This window comes from Ambystoma mexicanum, chromosome 5q (genome assembly GCF_040938575.1).
Source record: "Ambystoma mexicanum isolate Mex_15411 chromosome 5q, UKY_AmexF1_1, whole genome shotgun sequence".
Lineage (NCBI taxonomy): Eukaryota > Metazoa > Chordata > Amphibia > Caudata > Ambystomatidae > Ambystoma > Ambystoma mexicanum.
Genome location: NC_090933.1, coordinates 237,354,518 through 237,380,119, shown reverse-complemented (window position 1 = coordinate 237,380,119; position 25,602 = coordinate 237,354,518). Strand labels below are relative to the sequence as shown.

Below are 25,602 nucleotides of genomic sequence, written 5' to 3'. Positions count from 1 at the left end.
TCAACTGCATCACATACAACCTTGTGGCAGGCCTATATCTTAGCCAAAAATTATAGATGTCAACAAAGAGATGGCACATAGCATAGCCATAGCATAATTCCCAAATAGCCACAGCAGTAAGTCAGATAAGTGTCCATGACACATGCAAAATGCATGTCAACATGCACTACAAGAACATAAATATCAATAAAAGCACAAGTGTCACAGGATGCAACAACGCAAGTGCTTTGAAATACAGTGAAGGGAGGCAAATGGATAAATACATGGCAGGTCACTTTGACAACACACAAGTGAATAGGCATGTTGAAGGGTGAAACATGGCTCAGAAGTGGGTGGGTGCAGTGCAGCACATGTGTACGTCTTCAACTATTAACAGAACCAGAAATGTAGTGACGTCAATCTTGTGACATGACGGCACTGTAAGGGAAAGTGCAGTCATCATGTGCAAAGTGTTGGCACTAGGTTGTAGGGGTGCACTGCACCCCCTCAATCCACCCCCCATACCCCTGGGGATTGGAAGAGAGCCAGTGCATGGCTCTGAATAGCTGACTACAGTACTGTGAAGTTGCAGACAGTGTTTGCAGGTGTCAATTGCATCATCTGAGACAACTGAGACTACAGCAGATGAGAGGGGGACAGAAAGCAGGACACATGAGGAACCATCACAAGTACATCTATACAGGCAGAAGCCACAACACCAGTCGCCTGGAGTCAGGGTGGCTGTAACAGAGGGAGGCCTATGCTCGACACAGACAAGGACACCATAAACATGTGCATGATGATGAAGTGACCCTGAAGGAGCATGATATGGATGACCAAATACCATGAGACGGATAAAATACTGGTGATGTGGTACAATGAGTAGCCTGCCACGGACCCATGGGGGCTTGCAGGGAATGCAATGGATCATGAATGAGTACTCGTGTGCACTCTGAGCCTGTCCCATCTGCACGGTCCAAGTGAGACACCCAACAGCAAGGACAAAGGATGTACCCTACAGCACAGTTAAGGCAGGGTTGCACAGGGAAGTGTGCATGTGCACAGGAAAGGGGAACAGGCCATTGCAGTAGTCCGACATGGAAACCACCAGTACCATGGATACAGTGAGCTGCAGGGTGGTGGAGAGGCAAGGAAGCATGCCGTGAGGAGGAGCAGCTTACAGGGTGACCTCACATAGCCGTCAGTCATGTGACGACATAGCCTGAGTGTTGGGTGGAACTACACCACAGGCTATATTCAAACATGTCAGTGAGCTTGTACATGGACAGGAGAGGCTGCCGAGTGACTTGCATGTAAGTAGGGTGCATGTGTGGTGATGAGGACTGCCCCCATGTGCAGCACATGTCTGCATACAGACTGCATGATGACAAGCACGCATCAGTAAAGCATTGCATGTGTCACACATGTCACTCTTTAATACATAGCCTGAACTGGCAGTCAATCACAACACACCACACAAGCAAAACATACATGAGCTGAACACACGCATCAAGACTCACCGGACGTTGCTTTATAATCCAGCATCCCTCCCGCTCTCTGGATCTGTCGCTGATCGATGAACTCCGCAGCGATTTCCTTGTGCGGAGTGAATTCAGCCTCCTCTGGTGGTGGCCCACTGCCAGTCACCAGAGCCAGGGAGTAATTAGAGGCCGCATTTGTTTTGCACAGCGTTGGAGGTCAGTCAACGCTTATAGCAATCCTGAGCTGTGCGCCTCTGAAATCCCATCGCACTCACACAATCTGTAATGCACTGCCAGTGAACCTGACGCTCGGCAAGCGTAGTATGGCAACCTGAGCCCACCAGCATATCGCGGTCGTGTGCCAACACGTAGTCCACAAGGAAGTCCAGATCCTGATTATTGAAAGGCTTCTTCCTTGCCGTGCTGGAGGCCGGAGCCGTGTCTGGGGTCCCAGCCTCTTGCGCAGAAGCACTCTTCCTCCTCTTGGCTGGTTGTGCAGACCCTGAGAGACAAATGCTGCTCTTATCAGTAGGGGCATTGGCGGTGGTGGACTGGCCAATGGGAGTAGGAATTGGCATGAGGACGAAAGGCCTGGATTGTGTGATTGACTGCTGGGTGCTGTTACCAGGAGCCAGCAGCACAACTGCCTCAGTGCCAAGGGCTGTGATCGACACAGTCCTGGCTGGCAGACTCACTACCGGGGTGGTGTCGGCTGCATCTGCCCATGCAGTTCCCACCACCTGGCTGCTTGGGGCAGCAGATGTCAACACTGCCCCAGATACACGTGCCTTGGTCACAGCTACCTTGGATACAAGTGGTTTGGCCTTCCTCACCTGAAAATCTGCCTGGGAGTCCAGTGCCAAGGCAGCCTGCGCTAGCTGATCCCGAGCCTGGGTGGTGGTTGCCACAGCTGCACCTGCAGCTTCCACCACCTTGTGGCCCGTGCCAGCAGATGACACTGGCTGTGGGGTCAGATGTGCGCCGGTGTCAGGAGGGGCCTGAGGGTAGAGGCGTGCCCACTAAGCCAAAGGGTGAAAGGCACACAAGAAGCTGGATTACAAGGAGTGCTGCAGACAAGAGATAGGCAACGGAGGCTGTGAAAAAAAAGGGGCAGGAAATACAAAGATAACAAACACGTTGGGTTCCCTCTTGGGGTATATGCAGAATGGGGAAAGAGTGTTCCACGGAACTTGGCAAACTCCAGCCTTCTGAACAGATTGCTATTACAGGGGCCCACTCTGAGTGCTCATGGCTAGGAGCAGCAGCACTGGGTGTCTGTATCTGAACCCTAAGGAACAAAAAAGGTAACAGTACTCACAAGACTGAAGCCTGTACAGGTCCAGCAGGAACCGAACAATGACTGCTTCCTGAAACAGAAACCAATACACTGTAAACAATGACACGAAGTACAACACTGAAACACGACAGGGGAAAGGGCAGAGATTGCCTGCTGGAAATCCAGCAGTCAAACTCTGTACATAGAAATTACATAAAACACAAGTGAAGACAAGAACAGAAATATTCAGGGAAAAGGAAGTCAAAGAGAGCAAGGTTCAGGACAGAGAACCGGAAGAAAGGAAGGGCAGAAACCTGGTATCTAAATGCAGGGAACGGCAACCGGAAACTGTACACGGGAATCAAGAACAGTAACTCAGGACTGGAAAGACAAGAGAAAGCTAGCAGAGGGAAATTAAGGAAACAGTACAACTGAAGTGGATAACCAAAGGGGAGGACTGAAGACTCAAGGAAGTCAAGGACAGGAATCATGAACAGAGGGCTGCAGGCAAGGAAGAGAGCAAGGGAGCAGAAGCCAGGGAACAGAGGGCTTCAAACAAGAAAGAGAGCAAGGGGGTTGTAGCCAGGGAACAGAGGGCTGCAAACAAGGAAGCAGGGCTGCAGAATGGGAAGCACAGAGGTGCAGGTAAAAGCCAGGGGAGAGAAGGCTGAGAAGCCGGGCTGCAAGGCAGGAAGCACAGGGCTCAGGAACAAGAGAAGGAACTGGAAACCACAGGACACAGCAAATTTCCAAGGAATAAGGCAACAAAGGGATGGTAGAAGGCACAATGCAAGAGGCCTGTGCTCCTGCAGGCAGCTGCTTAAATACTGAGCTGCCCTGTGCTGAAATAGGCTAATTAGCAGCACTTGGAGCAGCACACCTGAATGTAATTGGCCTCCGCCCTCTCTAGTTCTGGGAAAGCGAAAACTGCACTGTTCTCTAAGGCTTCTGGGGATTGTAGTGCTAGAACTGCTGCATAGGAATAGCCAGGACATGGGAACTGCCACAAGGTGCATTATGGGACATGTAGTTTGTAAAAGAAAATAAGAGAGTTCCAAAGCCTTGCAAACGGAAAGTAAAGACAATAATATGACTAGGTGTTGTCCAGGGAGTATTATGGAAACAAATGAGTCCCAAATAGTCCACGATGGGTGCCAATTGGTGCGCCAGTGGCACAATCGTGACAGCCGGGGATGACTGCAGCAGTGGCATCTCCCTGAGCCGCTTGGGGTGGTGGCATGGCTGTCCCAGCAAGTTGCTGGACATCCTGCCCCGGTGGAACACCCTGGCCACATCTCCCTCCGCGTCCACCTTGGCCCCCTGGACTCCCTGGCCACCCCGGCCACGTGCCCCACTATGCCCAGCCCAGAGAAGTCACCCAGCTTTGCCGCCCTTCCCTTTTGGTGGCCTCCCAACCATGGCACAGATGGTGTATTGCCAATGGGAGGTGCACACAAGAATTGTCCTGGGCAATTGGTGTGAAGGGGGCAGGGTACGTGATGTTAGATTCACCCATGTGCTCCTGCAAGGCTGTCTGTGACCCCTGGTGAGAAAAGACGGGTCATGCAACACACAGGCACCCTAACAAATAATAAATGTGCACGCAACCTCCGGTAGCCCACGTGCGTGGAATAAATCTCCCGCAGTACGCCGTGGCACCCAGGGACACAAACAATACCTATGCGTGGAACACACAGGCTACTCTGACCTAAAAAATGGGTGCGCTTCACACAGGGGCAACCACAGTGTGCAAAATAAGCGTGCGTGACTCACCGTCTGCCTTGCGTGGAAAAGAAAAAAACACACGCGCATGTGCGCATAGGCAACTCCCCCGCCAAAACAAGAAGTATGAACTTTAAGCGTTGTGAAGTAAACGCGTGTGAACACACAAGAAGAAGAAACACACACGGTCGGTCTTCACGAAAAGCACATACAGCAAACTGCTTACATGTGCAGACTTTTAACCCCTACCATAGGCAATGCCCACACGCGTCACGTCACTTACGGGGTTACGCTCTAAGGGCCTTTCCTCGAATTACATGCTCATGTGCTGTTTTTTCATTTGCGGACTCACTCTGCATCAAGCTGGCCACGCGACAACACACGGAAGACCGCGCTCCTGCCCAGAAGGCCATTTACCTGTCCCACAAGCAGCCTCCTACGAGCCATCTGCTGCTGCCAGCCTGCCTGCTGCCAACGCGCCCTGCTATTTGGTGCCTGCACATAAGCCATTGCCAGGGATCCTGTTCCTGAGACCACGCTGACCCAGAAGACTCCCGACTGGTGTACCATCGCTCCACAGCCCAGCCCCAGGACCCAGTTGCTCAACCACACCTGCCGGCAGACAGACAGAGGCACTCAAATGAAGAAAGCATCCTGGTGGAGCAAGTCCTTGGGCATTATGATGCCCTCTTCTCAACAACATCGTGCCTTGACAAGAAAGGACGGAGGAGGATCTGGTTGAATATCGTGGATGCCATCAACGTGGAGGGGCTGGCATTCCGCCACTACCAACGCGTCCTGAGGAGCTGGGAGGACTTCAGGTCCCACAGCAAGGCCCGGCACCTCAGCAGCTCCTGCAGAAGTGGGCCGCGGGGACCAGTTGACCAACATCCAGATGCGGGTCCTGGAGTGCACCCGCCCAGCGCTTCACCACCAGGTCCTTGTATTGCAGACCCGTCTAGAGTCGAGTGGTAAGTGTCCACGTGTTCTTGTCCAGCATACTGCATGTTGAGGTGTGGCAGGAGTGTGCACCTTGGCCTCATGTCTAGCATGCCCCATGTATGTATGTCTGTGTGCAGGGCCATGACAGTGCTGCATCTGAGTCCACTCAAGCCTGTTCCACATCAATGGTGACTGTGTTGCAATGCATGATGTGCACCAGAATGTGACGACGCACACATGTTTGGGGTGTGGGACATGGATGCTGATGTCACCGTCATGGTCATGCATGGTGTACACGTGCGTGTATCTGAGTAGTGTGTGTGTCTGGAAACGGCATGGATGGATGACACATGACCTTCAGGATGCGTGAATTGATTGATGCTGCCTAGTTGTCCATGAATCCACTGTGACGGGAGGTAGACCTGGCCAGATGCATGGCTGTCTGGTGGTGTGTTTGCATGTGATCAGCATGTCCCATGATGCATGTGACATTCAGCCCCCCCATCGGATGTTCCAACAATGCCTTGGACATGGATGCAAATGTCTGTTGCACGTGCCATGCCTGTTTGTGCATGTGTGTTGCTTGCACTGACCCATGTGATGATGGAAGTGACGTTAGGCAGTGGCCTCCTTTGTGCAATTGTTTTGTGTCTAGCAGACTATTGTTCAGTACCCTGATGCTTGTGTTCAATCTCTCCTTATCTACAGTGGCGACTGAGGAAGAGGGCGGAGACGGTGCTGTGGAGCAGAGCGGCGGGATGACTCCACTATTCAGGACCCATGGCCCGGTCACCCTCCCAGGGAATGTCATCTTCCGAGAGTGAGGGGACTGGTGCCTCATCCATGGCTGGCGCGGTAGTGACAGGTGAGCCCCACAGGGGCTGTCCAGAGCGGAAGACACTGTAGAGGCATCCAGGTCGGTGGTGTGTGAGGAGGAGGAGGAGGAGGAGGAGGAGGTCATTTTACTGGTGCAAGTGGTGCAGTCCAGGGGCAGGAGGCAGCAGAGGTCGCCGCGGAGGGGCCTCTGCCTAATCCTGTCCCTGATACTGAGACTGCATCACCATGAACCGGCAGGGATGCTCCGTCTCAGGGTCGTCCGCAGGTAGGGAGGAGTTCCACGTCAACTGACTCTCCTCTACCTCAGGACGTGGCGATTCATGACAGTGTTGAGCCCGTCCTAGTCAGTATCGAGTTGCGCCAATGCGTGATTTGTGATGATGTGCGTGGGTCCTGGCAGGACCATGCACGTCATCATGAACAGGTGTGTGCCAACAAGAACCAGCTAGGATGGTTCGTTGTCAGTGGTTTCCTCCATGTGCTGGGTGCTCTTGGGACCCTCTCCTCCTCTTTACACAATATGCGCCAGTCATACTCCATGCTGTCTTGCGGCCCACATGCCACCAGGGCCCCCTGTGGACCTGTCCAAGCCACCACGGCTGGGCTGGTGGAGATCCCATCCCTGCCACAGTTGAGAGTCGGAGGTCCAGCAGAGGTGGTCAATCAAGCAACTGGACCCCTGGAAACAGAGGTTGTGCAGGCACCATAAAGCAGGGCACGTTCACGACGGCCCCGGGTGTTGCCATCTTCCTGGAGGCAGTCGTGGTGGCACAGGCAGATGGCATCAAGGCGGCAGCATCCGACGTGGGAGGCGTCAGGACTCGGGCCGACTACATCACGTAGGCAGGCATCGGCCGAAGGAGGACCTTGGACAAAGTGTCTTCCGTGTGGCAGCGGTTGGGCCAGCGGATAGGTGCAAAGTGGCGGCGGGCAGCGAGGGCACGGCTCACCATGGTCAGGGCAGAGAACTCCATGCGGCGAGCCTTGAGGCGGGCAGAGTTCCTCGAGGAGACTTGCAGGGAGTTGTCGGAGAGCATGGCGGCGTCCCTGCAAGCCCTGGTGGATAGAGCACAGTTCCGCCTTCGGGCCATAGACTCAGAGTTTGATGATGCCCTGGCCAAGACTCTTGGGAAGAACGGTGAGCCGTAGGACTAGTCCGCCGCCATTGTAAATAGTTATTTAGGGTTAGGCTTCATTTAGTTTTATTCAATTTTTTTGGACATTTGCTCCACTTTTTGTATACAGTTGTGTTTTTGTAGGGTTTTTGGTAAATTTCATTTTTTTTTGGGATCATGGACCCTCAAAATCTCATTGTAAATAGTTCTGGTACTGTGGATTGTTTTCTTCTATTTTTTTTACACCCATGAAGGAATGTCTTTTTTTTAATTTGCCCTTTGGATTTTGATTTCTGAACTCTGGACATGGACCACTTTGAGGATTTGTGTTTTTTTTGGATCACATATTTTTTTGGAATTTGCATTTCAGTGAAGTTCACATTCACTTATTTTCCGTTTTCATGATTGCTTTTCGTTTGGTAGATTTCAGTTTTTTAATACATTTTCATCTGTTCAGATATTTGTGTTGCCTGCTCTCATTTGTTTGGTGCATGTGTCAGTCATCACTGCCTCAGTCATGTGTCACTCATGTGTCACTGCTGTGTAGCCATGTGGGGCATGTGTACATGAATGTGTGCTTCTGTGAATGACATGCCATGGGGCCTGTACTGGGAAGCATTTGGGTGGACATTTGCTACATGCATGTTTGTTGCGACAATGTGTTGTTTGGGAGGACATGAGTCGCGGCCTGCTTGCAGGTGCACGTCACTGGTGGGGGGACCTGAGTCGGGGCCTGCTGGCAGGTGCCCATTACTGGTGGGGGTCATGAGTTGGGCCTGCTTGCAGGTGCTCATCACTGGTGGGGGTCATGAGTCGGGGCCTGCTGGCAGGTGCCCATCACTGGTGGGGGGATATGAGTCCGGGCCTGCTAGCAGGTGCCCATCACTGGTAGGGGGACATGAGTCGGGCCTGCTTGCAAGGGACCATCCATCACCCATGACCATGCCCCACAAGCAGCCCACACCACAGGGGACCCCCTAAACCCATGACCATGCCCCGCAGGCAGTCCACACCACAGGGGACCACCCATGACCATGCCCTGCAGGCAGCCCACATGACAGGGGACCACCCATTACCCATGAACATGCCCCACAGGCAGCCCACAGCACAGGGGACCACCCATGACCATGCCCCGCAGGCAGCCCATCACCCGTCACCATGCCCCACAGGCAGCCCACACCACGGGGGGGGACACCCTGACACCTGTCACCACAGGCACAGCACTTTCCACACAATTTGGCTGGCGCAAGCGGGTTGCGCGTATTGAAGGGGATGCTAGAGGAGGGTATGCGTTTTTGCGGGGTTACGGTAGGGCTTTTTGATGCAATTTGGAGAGCACGAGCGGGGTAAGTGTATTCACGGGGGTGCGTGGGGAGATTTTCATGCGTTTAGGCTGGCATACCCTCGGTACACGCATTCAAGGGGGTGCGTGGATACATTTTCACGTGTTTTGGCTGCTGCGAGCGGGGTATGCGTATTCAAGGGGGTGCGTGTCACGACCCTGGCCCAAAACCCCCTCTGGAAAACTGATTGGCCAGGTGGAGTCAGGACTCGGGCCTCTAAAGCCTGGCATCCTCTTCAAAAGCCCTCATGGGGCCAGTCCTGGCGCCTGGCTCATACACCATGAAGAACAATGTGCTTGGGAGCTACTTTATTGTATTGTCAGCCAACATGAAGACCCCCGTAGCCAGTCCTTTGTTCTTCGTACCGAAAAAGGAAAGAGACTTGAGAACCTGTATTGACTACCGCGCAATGAACCAGATCACTGTGAATAACCACTACCCCTTGCCACTTATCCCGGAGATGCTAGACCAAGTTAAAGATGCCCAGATTTATACCAAATTGGACCTTCGAGGAGTGTACCACCTGGTCCGAGTCAGAAAAGGAGATGAATGGAAAACCGCCTTCCGTACTAAGTACGGCTTGTTTGAATATCAAGTCATGCCCTTCGGGTTATGCAACGCTCCTGCGGCATTCCAGTATTTCATGAATAACGTCTTAAGGGAGTTAATTGATGTGTGCGCCTTAGTGTACATAGACGACATCTTAATATACTCAGCCTCGGAACAAGATCATGTCAGGCACGTTCGTTCAGTCCTCACCAAGCTCCGTCAACATCGCTTGTTTGCAAAGCTTGAAAAATGCTTTTTTCACGTCACCGAAGTAGAATTTCTTGGTTTTATCCTTACTCCAGGAGGCATCAGAATGGACGTGCACAAGGTAGATGCCATTCTGAAATGGCCTTCACCGACGTCTCTGAAAGGGGTACAAAGCATGCTGGGCTTTGCAAATTTCTACCGCGGGTTCATCCCAGACTTCTCTCAGGTTGTGCACCCAATCACAGTACTATTACAAAAAAACAATAAAGTGTTTGCTTGGACCGAAGAAGTAGAAGAAGCCTTTCAGGAACTTAAACAAAGGTTTACCTCGACTTCAATCCTGCAACATCCTCGTCCAGACTTCCCTTATGTCGTTGAAACTGATGCGTCCAGTCTCGCAATGAGGACTATCCTTTCACAGAGAGACCCGGAAACCGGCCAGCTACATCCTGTGGCCTTCTGGTCGAAAAAGTTCTCAACTCCAGAGATTAATTATGCCATCACGGACAAGGAACTCCTGGCTATCAAATCCGCCTTTAAAGCCTGGAGGCACTACCTTCTGGGGGCCAGACACACCATTTCAGTCATCACAGACCACCGAAACCTGCAATATCACAAAACAGCCAAGGCCCAGTCCTCATACCAATTACGGTGGGCTCTTTTCTTCGCCGAATATGATTATATAATCACATTTCGACCAGGAGTCAGAAACGGAAAGGCGGATGCCTTATCTCGCATGGGCATAGATGAAATAGTATATACAACTCCAGACCCAGTTCCTATTATACCTGAAGACAAACGCTTGGGTTTCACGACAGCCTTAACACAAGCAGAACTATGAAAAGAAATCCAACGGATAATGAATCCTGATGCCTACCTCGCATGGCAAACTCATGGAGAACAATATACCATCATGGACCATCTACCCTTTTTTAGGGATCGCCTATATGTACCCAAGAAGGAATTACAACAGCATATTATTTCAAACTATCACGATTCACTGAGCGAAGGGCATCCTGGGATCGCCAAAACCCTAGCTAAGGTGAAAGAACTTTTGGTGGCCTACCTGGCGTAAGGACATCATTCAGTATATTCAGTCCTGCGGTGTCTGCGCACAAAATAAATCACAGAAACAAAAACCCTCTGGCCTCCTACAACCATTGGACATTCCTCCAGTTCCATGGCACACTCTTTGCCTTGACTTCATCACTGATCTACCTCCAAGCCAAGGGTTCAACACCATCCTTGTAGTTGTGGACTTATTCTCGAAGATGGCCCATTTTATTCTTCTCAAAGGCTTCCCAGACGCAGCCACTTTAGCAAAAGTCTTCCTGGAGGGCGTGGTGAAGCTACATGGCTTCCCTTCGGTTCTGGTCTCTGATCGAGGCAGCCAGTTTGTTTCAAACTTCTGGAAAAAATGTTGTGCAATGGCGCAGATCGACATTCGGCTATCTACCAGTCACCATCCCCAAACGGACGGCCAAACAGAGAGAACCAATCAGACACTCGAGTAATATTTACGGTGCATGCTGCAGCACGAACAAAGGAATTGGAAAGACCTACTATGGATAGCCGAATATGCATATAACAATTCTTTGTATTCAAGCATGGGACAGACGCCCTTCTATACCCTTTTTTGGCAGACATCCACGTACCTCTGAACTAGACCTTCCAGCCAGCTTGGAAATGCCAGCACTAAAGACTCTACACACAACCATTACTCAGGCTTTCAAAAGGGCAAAGGAACACCTTATTCATGCCAAAGAAAAACAAGAGATTCGCCGACCAACACTAGAAAAAGGCCCCTGATTAACAAGTAGGAGACAAAGTTTGTTTAGCCGCTAAATTCGTACCCATCAAGGGAACCCGGACTTTTCATCCCCGATTCTTAGGACCCTATACCATTAAGGCAATTATCAACCCAGCAGCCGTGAAACTGGATTTACCACCCAATCTACACATCCACCCGGTATTCCATGTGTCCCTCCTGAAACCAATGCAACCCGGCACATGGATTGGGACACCACCTAAGCCCATACTTGTTGACGGAGAACCAGAGTTCGAAGTCAAAGATATCTTGGACTCTAAATAATCTAGGACCAAGCTATATTATCTCGTCGATTGGAAAGGATTTGGACCACAAGATAGATCCTGGGAGCCCAGTGAGAATATCCACGCACCACGTCTAATCAGGAAATTCCATCAGAACTTCCCAACCAAACCTAGGCCAGACAGAAGGAACACCATGGGAGGGGCCTTAGTGGAGAGTGCTGTCACGACCCTCGCCCAAAACCCCCTCTGACAAACCCATTGGCCAGGTGGAGTCAGGACTCGGGCCTCTAGAGCCTGGCATCCTCTTCAAAAGCCCTCATGGGGCCAGTCCTGGCTCCTATGGCGCCAGGCTCATACACCATGAAAAACAATGTGCTTGGGAACTACTTTATTGTATTGTCAGCCAACATGGAGGCATCCACATAGCTTGGTTCCTAAGAACCAAGCTATGCGGTCTAGTGTTTTGGGTCTGGTAGCCTAGGGACTACTTTACCTAGACTATTTTGTTGGGGCTATTTAAACCACACCCGAGCAAGACAACACGCTTCGCGTTACTTTGCAGCTTGCAACGTGACACTCACTGTGTCCAGCTATTCCCTCGAACCTCGGAGAAGCAGAACCTGCAAGGAGACAAAAGGAATATCATTAGCAGCAGCATCTTACCTGCAGTCTTCATCTTTAAACACTCACAGCTACTGAGAACAGCTTCCTTTAATCTGCACGCCTCCCGGACAGAACGACCTGAAAGAGGAAGATAGAGGCAACATTAAAGAAAGCAGTAGAGACATTTACAAATTACGAAACTGCTCAAAAGGCTTACCTGGCTGGTCGCTTCTCGGCTGGCACCACTCCGGACATTCCACTCGCGCTGAAGAACACCGTGACCTACAAGGAAAGAAAACACAGGTTAGCAAAGGCAAGACTTCGCAGCGCTGCGCATAGCGCTTACTTACCGCATCATAGCGCCCTGAATGCGCCATCATTTACCAGTGGAGCTCAACCAAGCCATTTCGCCGCGCTGAAGCCCGCATACGTAAGGGAGAAAAAAGAGACATTTTAAACAAAGAAAGGCATGCAGGATAGCAACAAAACTAAAGAACAGCAATAAGACCTACCTGAACAATATCAAACGGGCCGGCGTCAGTGAAGTAACTGGACCGCACTCGTCCATGAAAGACAACGCTCCCCTGCAAAGAAGGCAGGACGGAGAGCACACCTAATTCTACCACAAGGTGAGGAGAGGGCGCCAGAGGGACAGAAATCATACGGGGGTGGAGGGAGGATACTTACCCCATTCGGTCAGTCTTGAACACAGTCCTCCTGTATTTTCAGGCAGAACCTTCCCCGCAGACCACATCAGGGCAAAGCTGAGAAGCATACCAGCGAGTAACCCAGCTGGGTGGCGTCCCTGTGGATACCAGGTGAGCGTAACAGAGCGCGAGTAGATTTTCACGTGTTTTGACTGCCGCGAGCAGGGTACGCGTATTGAAGGGGGTGCACAGGAAGCTTTTCATGCGTTTTGGCTGGTGCGAGCGGGGTACGCTCAGTTTTTCATGAGATTATGGTGTAGGGGGGCTGTATGCTGGTCCAGGGTTAGCACAGTCCATTGCGCCGTATTGGGGATTTGAGTCTTTTTCTGGTGCAAGGGGCGTTCTTGAGGGCGTAACTGGCGCTGCTGGATGTTCGCTGTGCCGCGGCTGCAAATGGCTAGGGAAATTCATGAATGCGCGGTGTGCCTAAATCCTGTTTTGCGCTGCGCCTGGCGCACGCTCCCTTTCTGCACTAGGCATGTGCGCTACTTCTGCGCTAAATTCTATGAATTGGCCCCAAAGTTTTTTTCAGTGAATTTCGTGTTTTTTTTTACCAGTGCATGCTATTTTCCTATATTTGTGTCCAATTTACAAAGTGTCACCTTAAAACCCTGTCATTTCCCACCTTCTAGAATAATTTTTAACACTTCTATACACTTTTTACAATTATTTCAACTTGCATCGGTAGACGTCTATGAACATCTGACTTCATTGCGGTCCTTCCAGACAGTGCCACATGACCATACGCTGATGCGCGGAATGATGACGTGTCCGAAAACCCGTCCGCACTTCACGATAAGATATGTGATTCGCGGACAGTTTGGAACTGCATTTTCTACTGATCTAAGAACTTTCAACTTCAAAATGTCCATTTCACAGCAACACCTATTCCTACTCATTATCCATTAACAATCTAGTACACTGTACATACTTTTAGCAAAACTACTACTTATCTTAAAATAGCATCAGCTAATACCATCCCTCCTCCCCAAGAGCCACCCCCACTGCTGTAATCAAGTAGCTTGAGAAACACGGCCCCTACCTTAGAAATAACACACGCGCAACATTTTCCCTGTACAACTACCCTGCCATATTAGTGTTTGGTGCCTCTTCCTCATTTCCCTCCCCACCTTTCGTTCTTAACTGTCCTGCCAAAAAAAAACAACAAAAGAAATGTTCCTTTAGGAGCCACCTTTCACAGTTAAAAAATAGAACAAAAAAAAACGTATAGACTCCATCTACTTTATATTTTCCAGTAAAGTACATAGACTCAATAAGATTTTCCAACATTTCCATTTGCATTTTGTGTTATGCTAATGGGAATATTGTGGCATTCATCCTCCTTTCCAGGGACCGGAAGCCCAAGTTATCAGCCCAAGCAAAGTGAGGGTGGATAACGAGGTCTCTGGACCATTATCCCCCCATTCCAGCCCCTGTAATGGGGGGATGAAGGCCATTAGCACCCTAGGTTCCCAAAGCGGGAACCAAGGGTGCTAAAAAAAGAATTATTCTTCCTACACCGGGACACCTCTGGCATACCGGTGTAGGAAGGAGAATCCTTTTCCAAGATGGCCACCATGGAAAGGGAAGGCAGGGTTCCATTCAGGGCCCCTCTTCACTTTCCATGGCAGCCTGCAGAAGGCAAAAAGAGAACTCTATGACCATATTACCACAAGCACATGTTTCTTCCTTTTCAAATCTATCCCAATTTCGAATAACTTTACCACAAAGCTAGTCCCAGGTGGACATGGCCACTTTAACCCCATGTTTTGTCCCTCGTGGTCATGGCCCATAGCCAGATTGTCCGGATCATGACCTTATTCCATGACCCGGACAATCTGGCCACTGCCCATGGCCACAGGCTACACCTCAGTCACCAAATGTATATCACTATTTTTTGTACCTACATTATGACACTTGTTAAAAAATTAAACACAGGCACATTTGCAAAACCATGCTTTCAGGTCCTTCTCAATGCTCCTTACACAAGTTTGCTGGAAATCCACCCATGTTTTATTTTTTCAAAAGTGTCAGATGTATGCACATACAATCGTCATATAACCTAGCCCCCACTTGACAAAATCCATTCAGACTTTACGAAAACATTTATATCTAGATCTATAATCTTTTTGCAAATCTTTGTGTAGATTTGTCAAATGGCACCGCATTTATAAGCCTTTACAATATTTTGGAACTCACCCTCTAATTCTGCCCCCTCTTGACAAAATCCCACCAAACTACGCAAAAACATGTATATCTATATGTATTATCAGTTTGCCAAATTAAGTATAGATTTGAAAGTGGCACCTCATTTATAAGCCTTTACATTATTTTGGGACCTCCTCTCTAATTTTGCCCCCTCTTGACAGAATCCCACCACACTTTGCAAACTCATTTAGGATCAGGTCAGGGATATAATTGCAAGATTTCATGCAGTTTCATTAAGTTGCGCCAAAGTTATAAGCCATCCAAGAGCTGCTTTTCACCAACCCTGTAATGCAGAGGTGTCCACGAACTTCACAGGACTGTCCGCAAACATCCAAACTATTCGCAGACTTTTGCTGCGAAAAACACCAGCTTCTTGCAGCCATATTCCATCCCATCCTCATCACTCCTCACCTCGCCAGAGATTATTTGATAAGTTTGACAAGTGCAAGGTTGTGTTTTTTAATATGTTTTTACCGTTATGTCCGCTGACACCGGCTGCTGTCTGCGAACACCGGCCGCTGTCCGCGAATCCAAGATGGCAGGCATTTCCAAAAATCTGACGCACTCACGCTTCACTCCAACCAATCAGCGAACACTTTCTGTGTCCGCGGACATGACACAAGTCTATTAGCCAATCGGTGTCCTAGACGCGGAGCGAACAGGCAAGTGTGTCTGCGCAGTGGACATAGATTTCACACAATTTTTTATACCTACTTTTTGGTCATTTAAAAAAAAACTACTGGACGGATTTCCACCAAATTTATAAAATCACACTTTTGAGACCAAGCCGCCGCTCCTGCCGCAAATTTGGTGAAAATCCGTCCAGCAGTTTCGGCTGTAGGCGTGAGTAAAGTTTTTCTCCATTCAGCCTAAGGAAAAAAAAATGTGGGACCCCCCCTATAACTTTGCCCCCCCTAGACCAAACCTCATCAAACGTTGCAAACAAATTCAGAGTAGGCCATATACAAAGATTGGTGAGGATTCGTCCACGAGGAGCGAAGTTATAAGCTGCCCAAAAAGTGCTCTTCCTATGGGTTTAGCAACTTAACCATAACTACATGGCCGCTACCGCAGGCCATGTAATATATATTAGACAAGATATTTATATGTGTGCGTTTTATAATAACCATGTTTTTTTTCTACACAGATTCTGCAGGTCTAAATGAGCAAACTCGAAGATCCTTGATATTCAGACGGATGTTTCGTTGGCGAAATCAATTGGACAAAAAAGAATGAAATTGAGGAAAGGATACTAACCCTATCTAGCTATTTTTTCAAATAAACTGTTATTTTGAAATTGTGACTATAGCACATAATGGGTCATCATAGAAGTTAGTACACACTCTAAATATGTGGCTAACCGATGAATAAGATTGCAGGTTTAGCAAAGCTGTAGCACATCACTATCAATCAGCATTATATACACTGAGCAACAACTTACTTTAAAGTGAATTTGTGCAGGATATTGCGTTATAAATAAAAATAATACAAAATTAAAAGAAAAACGAATGCATTGTCAGGCATTGTGACTCAGGTACCCCATTTTACTGACTGTGGGATACTATAATATTTTGAAGTCTGGGAGGCCAATTATGCCAAGAGGCAACAGATACCTTCAGTACACTTCGGTGGAGTAGCTACTGCTTCATATGCAGAAAATATGGACTAACGTCTTGTGCATGGACAAGAGTTGTTGCAGTTTAGCTGAGTCACTGATTCCTTTTTAGGATTTGGCGCACATGTGGCATATGCCACCTTCCCACCTATGACTATATCCATGGTGTGAAAAGGGGGCACCTGGAAAAGAGGAGCTGGCACCTGAATGTGTACTGATGTAATTTGGCTCGATGTGCCACCCAGTCCAGATCAATATCTATAGTAATGGCTATGGGTTGTCCCGCCCACTACCCTTCAATCCCTGGCCAAACCATACCCACCAGAGATTCCTTCGCCTTGGTGTCAATCAGCAGCACCTTCCACCGGCTCTCAATGAGCAGCAAGTGCATGTATGGTTCAGAAGATTGAGATGCACATGGCAACATAAGAGGACTCTGTGTTCTTGCCAATCAGTGGAGTTACAGTAGGGGTGGCTTGCTTTGTGGGGGTCTCAAGAAAAGTGTCTAATGCGAAAATGTATGTTTTCTTATGCCCCCCCCCCCTTAATGTGCATATTAACCATTTAACCTGCCTTGGATTGCTTCAATAGTCGTTTGGCTTCCCTGTGAGTGACACCTGCTGATAGCTATGAATTCCTATCTTAATTTATTTTTCAAACTCTAATTTTCTTTGTTTACTTAAATACCTTTAGCTTGAATCTCTGGTTGCGTTTACAATGTTCTCAACACCAGTCTTGCCAGACAGCTGACATGTAAGCTGAATAAATCATTTCTCAGGGACTCTGGAGACACCAGCACTGTCACCCTGGACTGGGGGCAGCGCTTGTGATTCAGTTCAGCTGTGGTTTTAGAATCCAGCAGCTTGTCTCCTTAGTTTCAGTCTTCTGTTGTTACGTCCCCTAATCTCAAAAGATTGCCTTTCACCAAAGTATTGAAATCCTGGACTACTCAAGAACAATCTTCATTCATTGCCTCGTCCGACTTTCCTTGTCACAGTAGTTAAATTGGAGGTAGGCTACCACCTGAGAGGATCTACAGATATTTATGGGTATCGGGTAATGATGTCCCATACATAATGTCGCCGGGAAAAGCCATTGGCAACATTATATATGGTGACATTATGTATGGGGACGGGTTGCAGGGATGTCCCCTGCTCCACCTGTAAAAAAAAAAAAGAAATGTGGGAGTTGAGGAGTTGTCCTCCGCATGTTCATTGTAATAATGCAACTTTTTTGTCAGGAGACATTTTTGCGGGGACATTATTACATGGAACCTATTCATGGAACCTATTTATGTACGCATAAAAGAAGACAGCCCCAAAATGGAATGGGCTTGGGTGCCCTTCTGTCACAGATGTACTAGTGCCCTGAAGGATGGTTTGCTTTCTTCCTGACTGCACCCTGCGTAACAATCAAAAAACACTGCTGAGGGGAGGAGTCTGGCAAAAAGGCAGATATGTGAAAACTCAGCTTCTCCCAGGCTGCAAAGGAAAAATATAGGGTTACATACGTGAGGTACTCTACATGTCCCCACCCCTACCATCCCCCCTTTTCCCGTGTCCTAGCATAGAGAAGCTGTGGGTAGATGGTGAACCTATGTGTATCACATGTACCAGCTGAAGTGCCTGAGTCCATGGGCCAGATAACCGAACGGTGCCAAGTCCGTTCAGCAGCTGTGGCAAAGAACACAAAACAAATGCTAGTCTGCAGGGCCCTGATCTGGGCAAAACAAGGATGGGAGCTAAAAGAAAGGAAGACACAGCCAAGGGAGAAATCCAGGAGAGTAATCCAAGAAGTGCAAACCAGATCACACCAGGAAGTCCCAACAGCAGAGTGTCCAAAACCAGCGTGAGAACAATCCATCAGACTAATCCAAGGGGTGTGAGCCAGGTCAGACAAGCGGATCTAAACAGCAGAGCATCTAAAACCACAAAGCGAAAGAGTTTTAGCCAGGAGACACATCAAACAAGATTGCAGGGCAGAAGAACAAAGTAACGCTGCCTGCCGGATTGTCATCATTGAGGAGCTCCAGGATGTCAGGGCATAATGGTTTTTTTTTTCTCCGTGTGGGCAGTTCCTCATTGTGTGCTGCCACCGGATTGGTCATGTGTCGAGTTGACGTCTGTGGCACATGGGAAGCCGGGATGTGCAGTGCAGAATATGTCCCCAGTTTCCTAAGCGCCATGGTAACGTCCAACTATGCCCACCACTGCAAACGCAAGGAGAGGCAGAGAGCTGTGAGACCTCTGGATCCTATTGACCCTGCAGGATGTTAGCCATTGAGATGGTATCAGAGACCCACCTGTTCAGAGAAAATGACAAAGACTTTCTCCCCATGTAAGAGACACCAACTATAACAAAGATCCTCGGAGAATCCAGAAATTAAGCTGTGCTGTCCAGGTGTATAAAGAGAGCATGCCTAAGAGCTAAGGAGTGTGAAACGACCTCCTTGAGGGAGGGGGCGCAAACAAGCTCGGGAGATTCAGGTCCAAGCCGAAGAGGAATTTTGAGGAGACCATCAGCTTGAAGGATAGGTCGCAGTGAAGCACATCAGCATTCTCCTTAAAGAAAACAGAAAGGACACTATCCAGCTTGAAAGCCCAGCATTGCCCTATTGCAAAGCTGAAGTGATAATGACAAGGAAAAATGTTTTCATGGTCAAAAACCTCAAATGTTACCCATCCGGAGGTTCAAAAGGAGGACTCTCCATAGAATTTGATACTAGCAGAATATCAAAGGGAGGGACCAACTTTCTCATCTGGGCAGGGAAATAGGAAAACATTTTTGAATTTGACCCACCAAGAGCTTGACTCTGAAACCTTAAACGCTACCCACTAACTGCAAACAGAAAAGGGGACCCATCCCAACGAAAAACCAATGTGAAGGAAAGGCAAAATGTGTGAAATCCCACAGATGTGTGTAGGCGGGGGGGTGATAGGAGAACACCAAGAATGAAATTACTTTGAGTGTCTTGAATAGATTTTCAGAGTGGAAGGGCATCTTGATTGCTTGATGGCAATTTCTAGGTCTCTTGGCGACCCCTTGCCTCTGGAGTCGGTACTGTTCAACGCCCATACAAACCAGCTCCAGTTGGAGCTAGAAGTCCACCGACCAGAACCATATGGGGGCCTTTTTAAATTGGGGTGAAGGGACAACTGACACTGGAGAACGATCCTGGCACTCATTGGCCAACATGTTGCCCCTAAGATCACTTCAGACTAGTAACACCCAATCTTGAGGGAATTAGAGGAAGGGGAGATAATGCATATAACAGGGTGCTCAGTCCAGAGACTGGGTACCCATTCCCCAAGACTTGTATGAATGCATTTGGCATAGGATCAGGGAGAATGCTGTTGTCCAAGGATGGCTGTACCTCAGATAAACAAGGCAAATGTCTTAATGGTTTAGAGACATATCCTGGGAAGTTGGAAAACTCTGCTCATCCTTTCCATGTTGCAAGTGAGCACACCCCTGATATGGACCTCTGATAAAGATGCTGCACTACCCAGAGGGAGATGGGAAAGGCTCGAATTGCTATATCTGGCCCCCCTGCCTGTTGATGTAAGACAAGGCTGCGCTGTTGTTAGTCTGAACCAAAAGGCAATGCACTACAGAGACAGGGGAAAAGGGTTGGGGCATGATCAATGGCAGCTGGAGGATCTTGTACACCGTTTTGGAAAATAGCACCCCTTAGCGGTCTGGTTGCACAAAAATGCCACATACCCCAGCAGGCTAGCATCCATACTAAAGATCATAGGGGAAAGGTGACTCAGACGAAACCCACCATGCAAGAGAATGGGGTGGACCAAAAAAGGATATACGTGCAAGGCAATGAGGAACAGGGATAACTTTGTCAAAGGCCTAATTCCTCTTATTCCAGTCCTGTGAAGTTAAGGAAGCAATAGCCCGGTAAGGCACTCGGCCCAAGATAGCGGACATACATAGGAACCTAACTACTACTGCACATGTAGGACAGATGAACAGGGGCTCAATGAAACTGCAGGTGCTGTGAAATTGATTACCTGGGCCATTCTGCCGGATCCTAGAGCAGCAACACTGACAACCCCTCTCAGTCAAAATCTTGCCTCAATGAATACCAAGTTATGGCAAGGTGCAGGAATTGATTTTGACCAGTTCACTAAAAACAATTTGTCTCAGCATCTTGGCAGGATACCATAATTGTCCTGGTGTTGAAGAAAGGGAGACATGATGACCCTAAAAACTACCACCTATTGGCGTTGTTAGACATACCAGCAAAGATCTTTGCCTGAGTATCACTGTCAGAGCTCGAAGAATGGGTGGAGGAGAAGAATATCATCCCACTAAATCAGACAGGGTTTCATAAGGGTTCCAATGCCACAATCAATAACCTAGCTCTGGTTACCATCATTCAGCAGTTCTGGTCTATATGTAAAACAACAGTATATGCTGCTTTCATAGACTTCATTGCAGCATTTGACACTGTGGGTAGATCAAAACACTGGAAGAAATTACACTCTTGGGGTATATCCCTAGGTTTACTAAAAACTCAAAATCTACCTCCCATAATTGCATACATGTCAACGTACGCATAGATCAGACAAGTAGGTACATCGACTAGATTAACACATCCAACAGGCTTAAACAGGGGTTCATATTGGCACCCATGTTGTTCAATCTATATCTGGCGAACCTTGGCGGGGAGATCACTAATCGTTGGGCAAACCCACCTAACCTTGGTGATACTGTAGTGGAGTGGTTGGGTTATGCAGACGACTTGGTCATCTACTCCTTGGGGCCTGCAGGACATTTTGAAAAGACTTGTATGTTTTGCCAAATGTAACTCTCTTGTTATAAATACCAACACAACTAAAATTATGGTCTTGGCTCCAAGTATAAGAAATTGAAAGGGGCAAAATGGGCGATGGAGGGTGTTACAGTCGAAGTTGTCTCTGATTTTAAATGCCTTGGCATTCACCTGGAGGCAGAATTACAGGGAACGCAGCATCTGGAAAACATAACATTGAACACAGCAATATTGCCTGGTTCCATTAATTCTTTTGCAAATAAGGGTTGAGGTTATTCTTTGAAGATTCTCTCTAGCAATCTATATGGGGCAGAGATTTGCGCCTTCACACATATGAATAAAATCTGTAAATTAGAGGCAAGGTTGTTAAAGAGACTATTAAGACTGTCTCCCCGAACGCCCATGGAAATGCTGTACTTGGAATTTAATATAAGATCTATTCATGTGAAGCTGCAATTGCGATGTCTCATGTTGCTCTGTAAAGTCTGTAATGCACAAGCAGGCTCATTGTTGGGCTTATTACATGCAGTGACATTAACTAGAGTGAATATTATGACAAATAGCAATTTGATGAAAATTTGGGCTAATGGAAGGAAATGTTTGGCGATGGCACCAGAGCAAGTGATACGCTGGCCCGTCAGAAAATGAAAAAAAATGTATATGAAGAACATCCTGCTGACACATGATAATGAACAACTATTTGTCTAGCCTCGTGCTTCATTGAATATCTGCTGGCAAAAGAAGGGCTCCTAAGTACATCAGAAGCTTTGCTGGTAATTTCTTGACATGGGATTATGTCAAACTTTAGCTAAATACCGTAAAGTCTAATGGGATAGTCGGGGCATGGTATAACTTACCACAAACCCATAGGCAATGTTGATTGTGTGGAGAGGGATGCATAGAATGAGCTGTGAAGCACTTCAGTCCCTGTGGTTAATTGCACGTAGAGGTGCGGGCATAAAGGTGATGTCCGCGTCAGAGGAGCTGTGGCAGATCTTTATGGAAGATAATCAGGAAGCGTGTATATTTAATTTCTCTAGTCTTTGAAGGAAAACTGGTTTAATTTGAGATATGTTGATATAATGGACAGGGATGTTTCATATTGTAACTTACACTGCAATGATGCTGTTTGTCATTTTAAAAGTTGGCTTGTTCAACTGTATAAAATAACAAATAAAAAATAATAAAAATAAAAACTATTTCTGAAGTGTTTGTAAAGTTCTTGACATATGAGATTGCAGCATCAAGACATCGTTTACCTGAAGAAGCCAATCGGTGATGTAAGTGTAGACTGATATCACCCAGTGAAAAAGCTTAATCACTGGAACTAGCACTTTCGTAAAAACCATATGACTAATTTGATACCAAAGGGATGTACCACAATTGGTAGTGGTAATCCACTAAAACAAACCACAGAACCTAAAAGTTTATCAGATGTATGTAAGTCAAAAAGCTGTTGCCAGAAATCAGATGAATTGTACTCTGCAGGATCTCCATTTTGAAATATGACTGATAGGAACATTCACCTCCAGAATCTCCCTCTTAGATTTCAGGACCACAAAGATTGAGTGCACTTTAGAGCCCTTTAGGTCTGCTGGTACGGTTATAATGACACCCTTTGTCTCAAGCATGCTGATTCCCTGGAGCAAAGCATCCCATCTACATGGTTTGCCTAAGAACTGAAGTGAATGGAAAGGATGTCTGAAGAAGAAGGCTGGCAGATTCTGTAGTGTAACCCTACCTCACAATTTTCAGTACCTATTCATCTTGGATGAAAATTACCCAGGTAAGACAGAAGTGTTGCAGGTATCCACCCACTGATCAATTAATCAGGATATCAGCATAGTCAGGAATGATGATCTTTAAAGGCCTAAAGAGTACAGAGATTTGAAGCGACCAAATTGTCCTGACTTTTTTGAAATCTGAAATAGCCTCTAGATGATAAGAATTGCACATGAGATGGGGGTGAAATGATGGCTTTAGTCTCTCACGTTTGGTCTTCAATTTGCACCGAGGGAGCAAGCCTGCTTTACTTTGAATACACGGTGAACGCTATCCTCCAGCTGATCCACAATCAAGTTGGACCCCTGAACAGGGTCCTTAAGGGCCACTGTCGGTTGGGATTGATCCATGCTCTTTCACTGATGTCCACCTGCTTTCTTGCTGCTGCTGACAATCCCATGGCCAGTGAGGCAAACTTTATTCCATCAAACACCATCTTTGAGAAGGCTGGATAGGACTGCTCCCAAATCTCCTATCCATGAAAAGAAAAACAAAGGTAACATATTGTCATATTGCCCCAATAGAAAGGCACTATTCTATACTGCTGAGGCCGCTGTGGTGGGTCATGTCAAACAAGGACACATGGCACTGACTCCCTGTCATGCCTTCAGAAATGCCTATGCACTAGTGGGCCATTTGCCAAGGTGCCAGATACCTTTAACCACTTGATCCAAGACGTCTCTATGCCACATTAGCCACATACCATTGGCCTATATTACCATTTTAACCTGTACATAGATGCAACACTTTTTGTGGACCAATGAAGCCTCCTGTAAAACATGTGCTTTAACCAGCATACACGGCAGCCCATCACTCGAGTAAACCGTGTCCCGTCCTCTTTTTTGCGCTGTCATGTGTTCAAAAATATGGCAGAGCCACCTCCATTACAAGCTCCATAATCACTGTGTGGGTTCCCTAATGGACATCATACATACTACAAATGCAGAACCTCTTAAAGGAAAACGCCTGACACCCGTAAACTCACCAGTCCCTGGGTGCTCAGTGTCTGATGGGGAAGAGTAGTGATTCATGAAAGAGAGGCTCCACACTCCATGAGTTCAATGGTGGCACTGGAACATACTCCTGTCCCATGACCCTGAGTCGCCAATGGAGGAAAGATCTACCATATTTGATTATTTAGAAATAAAATGTAAAAGCACTTTCAACCCCTCAATACAGAACTCTGCACTTGAGTTATTTGAAACAAAGATGATTGAAGACCTCAAATGTCTTCACCTAGAACAGCACAACTTGAGAAAGCACCAAGCGAAACTCCTGCAAACAACTAGCAGAAGATCTGTCAATAACCATTAAACCAGCAGACAAAGATGGTGCCATTTTCATTATGGATAGTGAGTTTTACACCAGCAGCTGTTTAGAATTACTAGGAGACGCTAATACATATATGCTTCTTGACCAAGATGCAACTGATGAGATTAGACAGATCATTGAGAAAAACTTAAAAAAGGCATTAAATGAGGAATGGATTTCAGGCAAAACTAAAGATTATCTCATATATAAAGTCCCCATCATGCCGTTTTTTATGGCCTACCCAAGATTCATAAAAATTTACAAAAAACACCCTTGTGTCCTATTGTTGCAGCAACTGAGAGCTTTTTTGACACAATAGCTAAATATCTTGATAAACCGAAAGGCTTTGACTTATCTCAGAGACAACACACACTTCTTGAATGCTCTAGAAGGTTGAAAGATTACAACCTGACTACATCCTGTTCACCCCAAAGTGAAGGATTAGAAGCACTCGAATGGGTCCTTCTTCAGGAGAAGTACTTCCGGGAAAGACATCATTCTAACACTTGAGTTGACTAAGATAATCCTTTATAATAATGATTTCCTTTTTTGGAAAGAATTATTATTTACAAACATCAGGGACATCGATGGGGTCACCATGGTCCCGCTCTATGTAAACCTCTTTATGTACGACTTTGAGACAAAATATGTACTGGAACAAGCCGATTGGGCCAATGATCTTATAATATGGAGAAGATTTATCAATTACATTTTTGGTATTTGGAAAGGCGGTTGATGTGTCACTTACCGAATATGACGCTTGCGGAACTCCCAACTTCGGAATTCCGATTCGGCAGAATAGTAACCCCAACCCAGGGTCTCCTGAATTCAGGGAGACCCTTTTCCCCTAAATAACCCGCTGTCTGTTTAGATAGATAGACAAATTAGTGGTTAGACCAAAAGAGCAATCATAACCTCATAGTATGCACCACACTAAAAAGTAAAATAGGAAAACTTTAGAATCATGAATAGTGGTATGGACATAGGAGAATAAAAGGTGCAATAGAGAGACTAACCTGAATATGTGGTGGCTAAGCAAGTATCCTAGTGTGGTACATAAGGCTCTAAAGTTCGCTCTTGACTTGTA

The 25,602-nt window shown here is 47.3% G+C and overlaps 1 protein-coding gene across 1 annotated transcript in view; it reads left to right on the top strand.

The window, feature by feature from the left end:
• LOC138497346 (uncharacterized) overlaps positions 1-22,623 on the top strand; it is a 441,719-nt gene extending 419,096 nt beyond the window's left edge. Inside the window, exon 7 of the mRNA XM_069620747.1 lies at positions 16,169-22,623. Within this exon, the coding sequence (XP_069476848.1) occupies positions 16,169-16,257 (89 nt within the window). The 3' untranslated portion in view covers positions 16,258-22,623. The remainder of the gene's footprint in view (positions 1-16,168) is intronic.
• Positions 22,624-25,602: the final 2,979 nt, after the last annotated feature.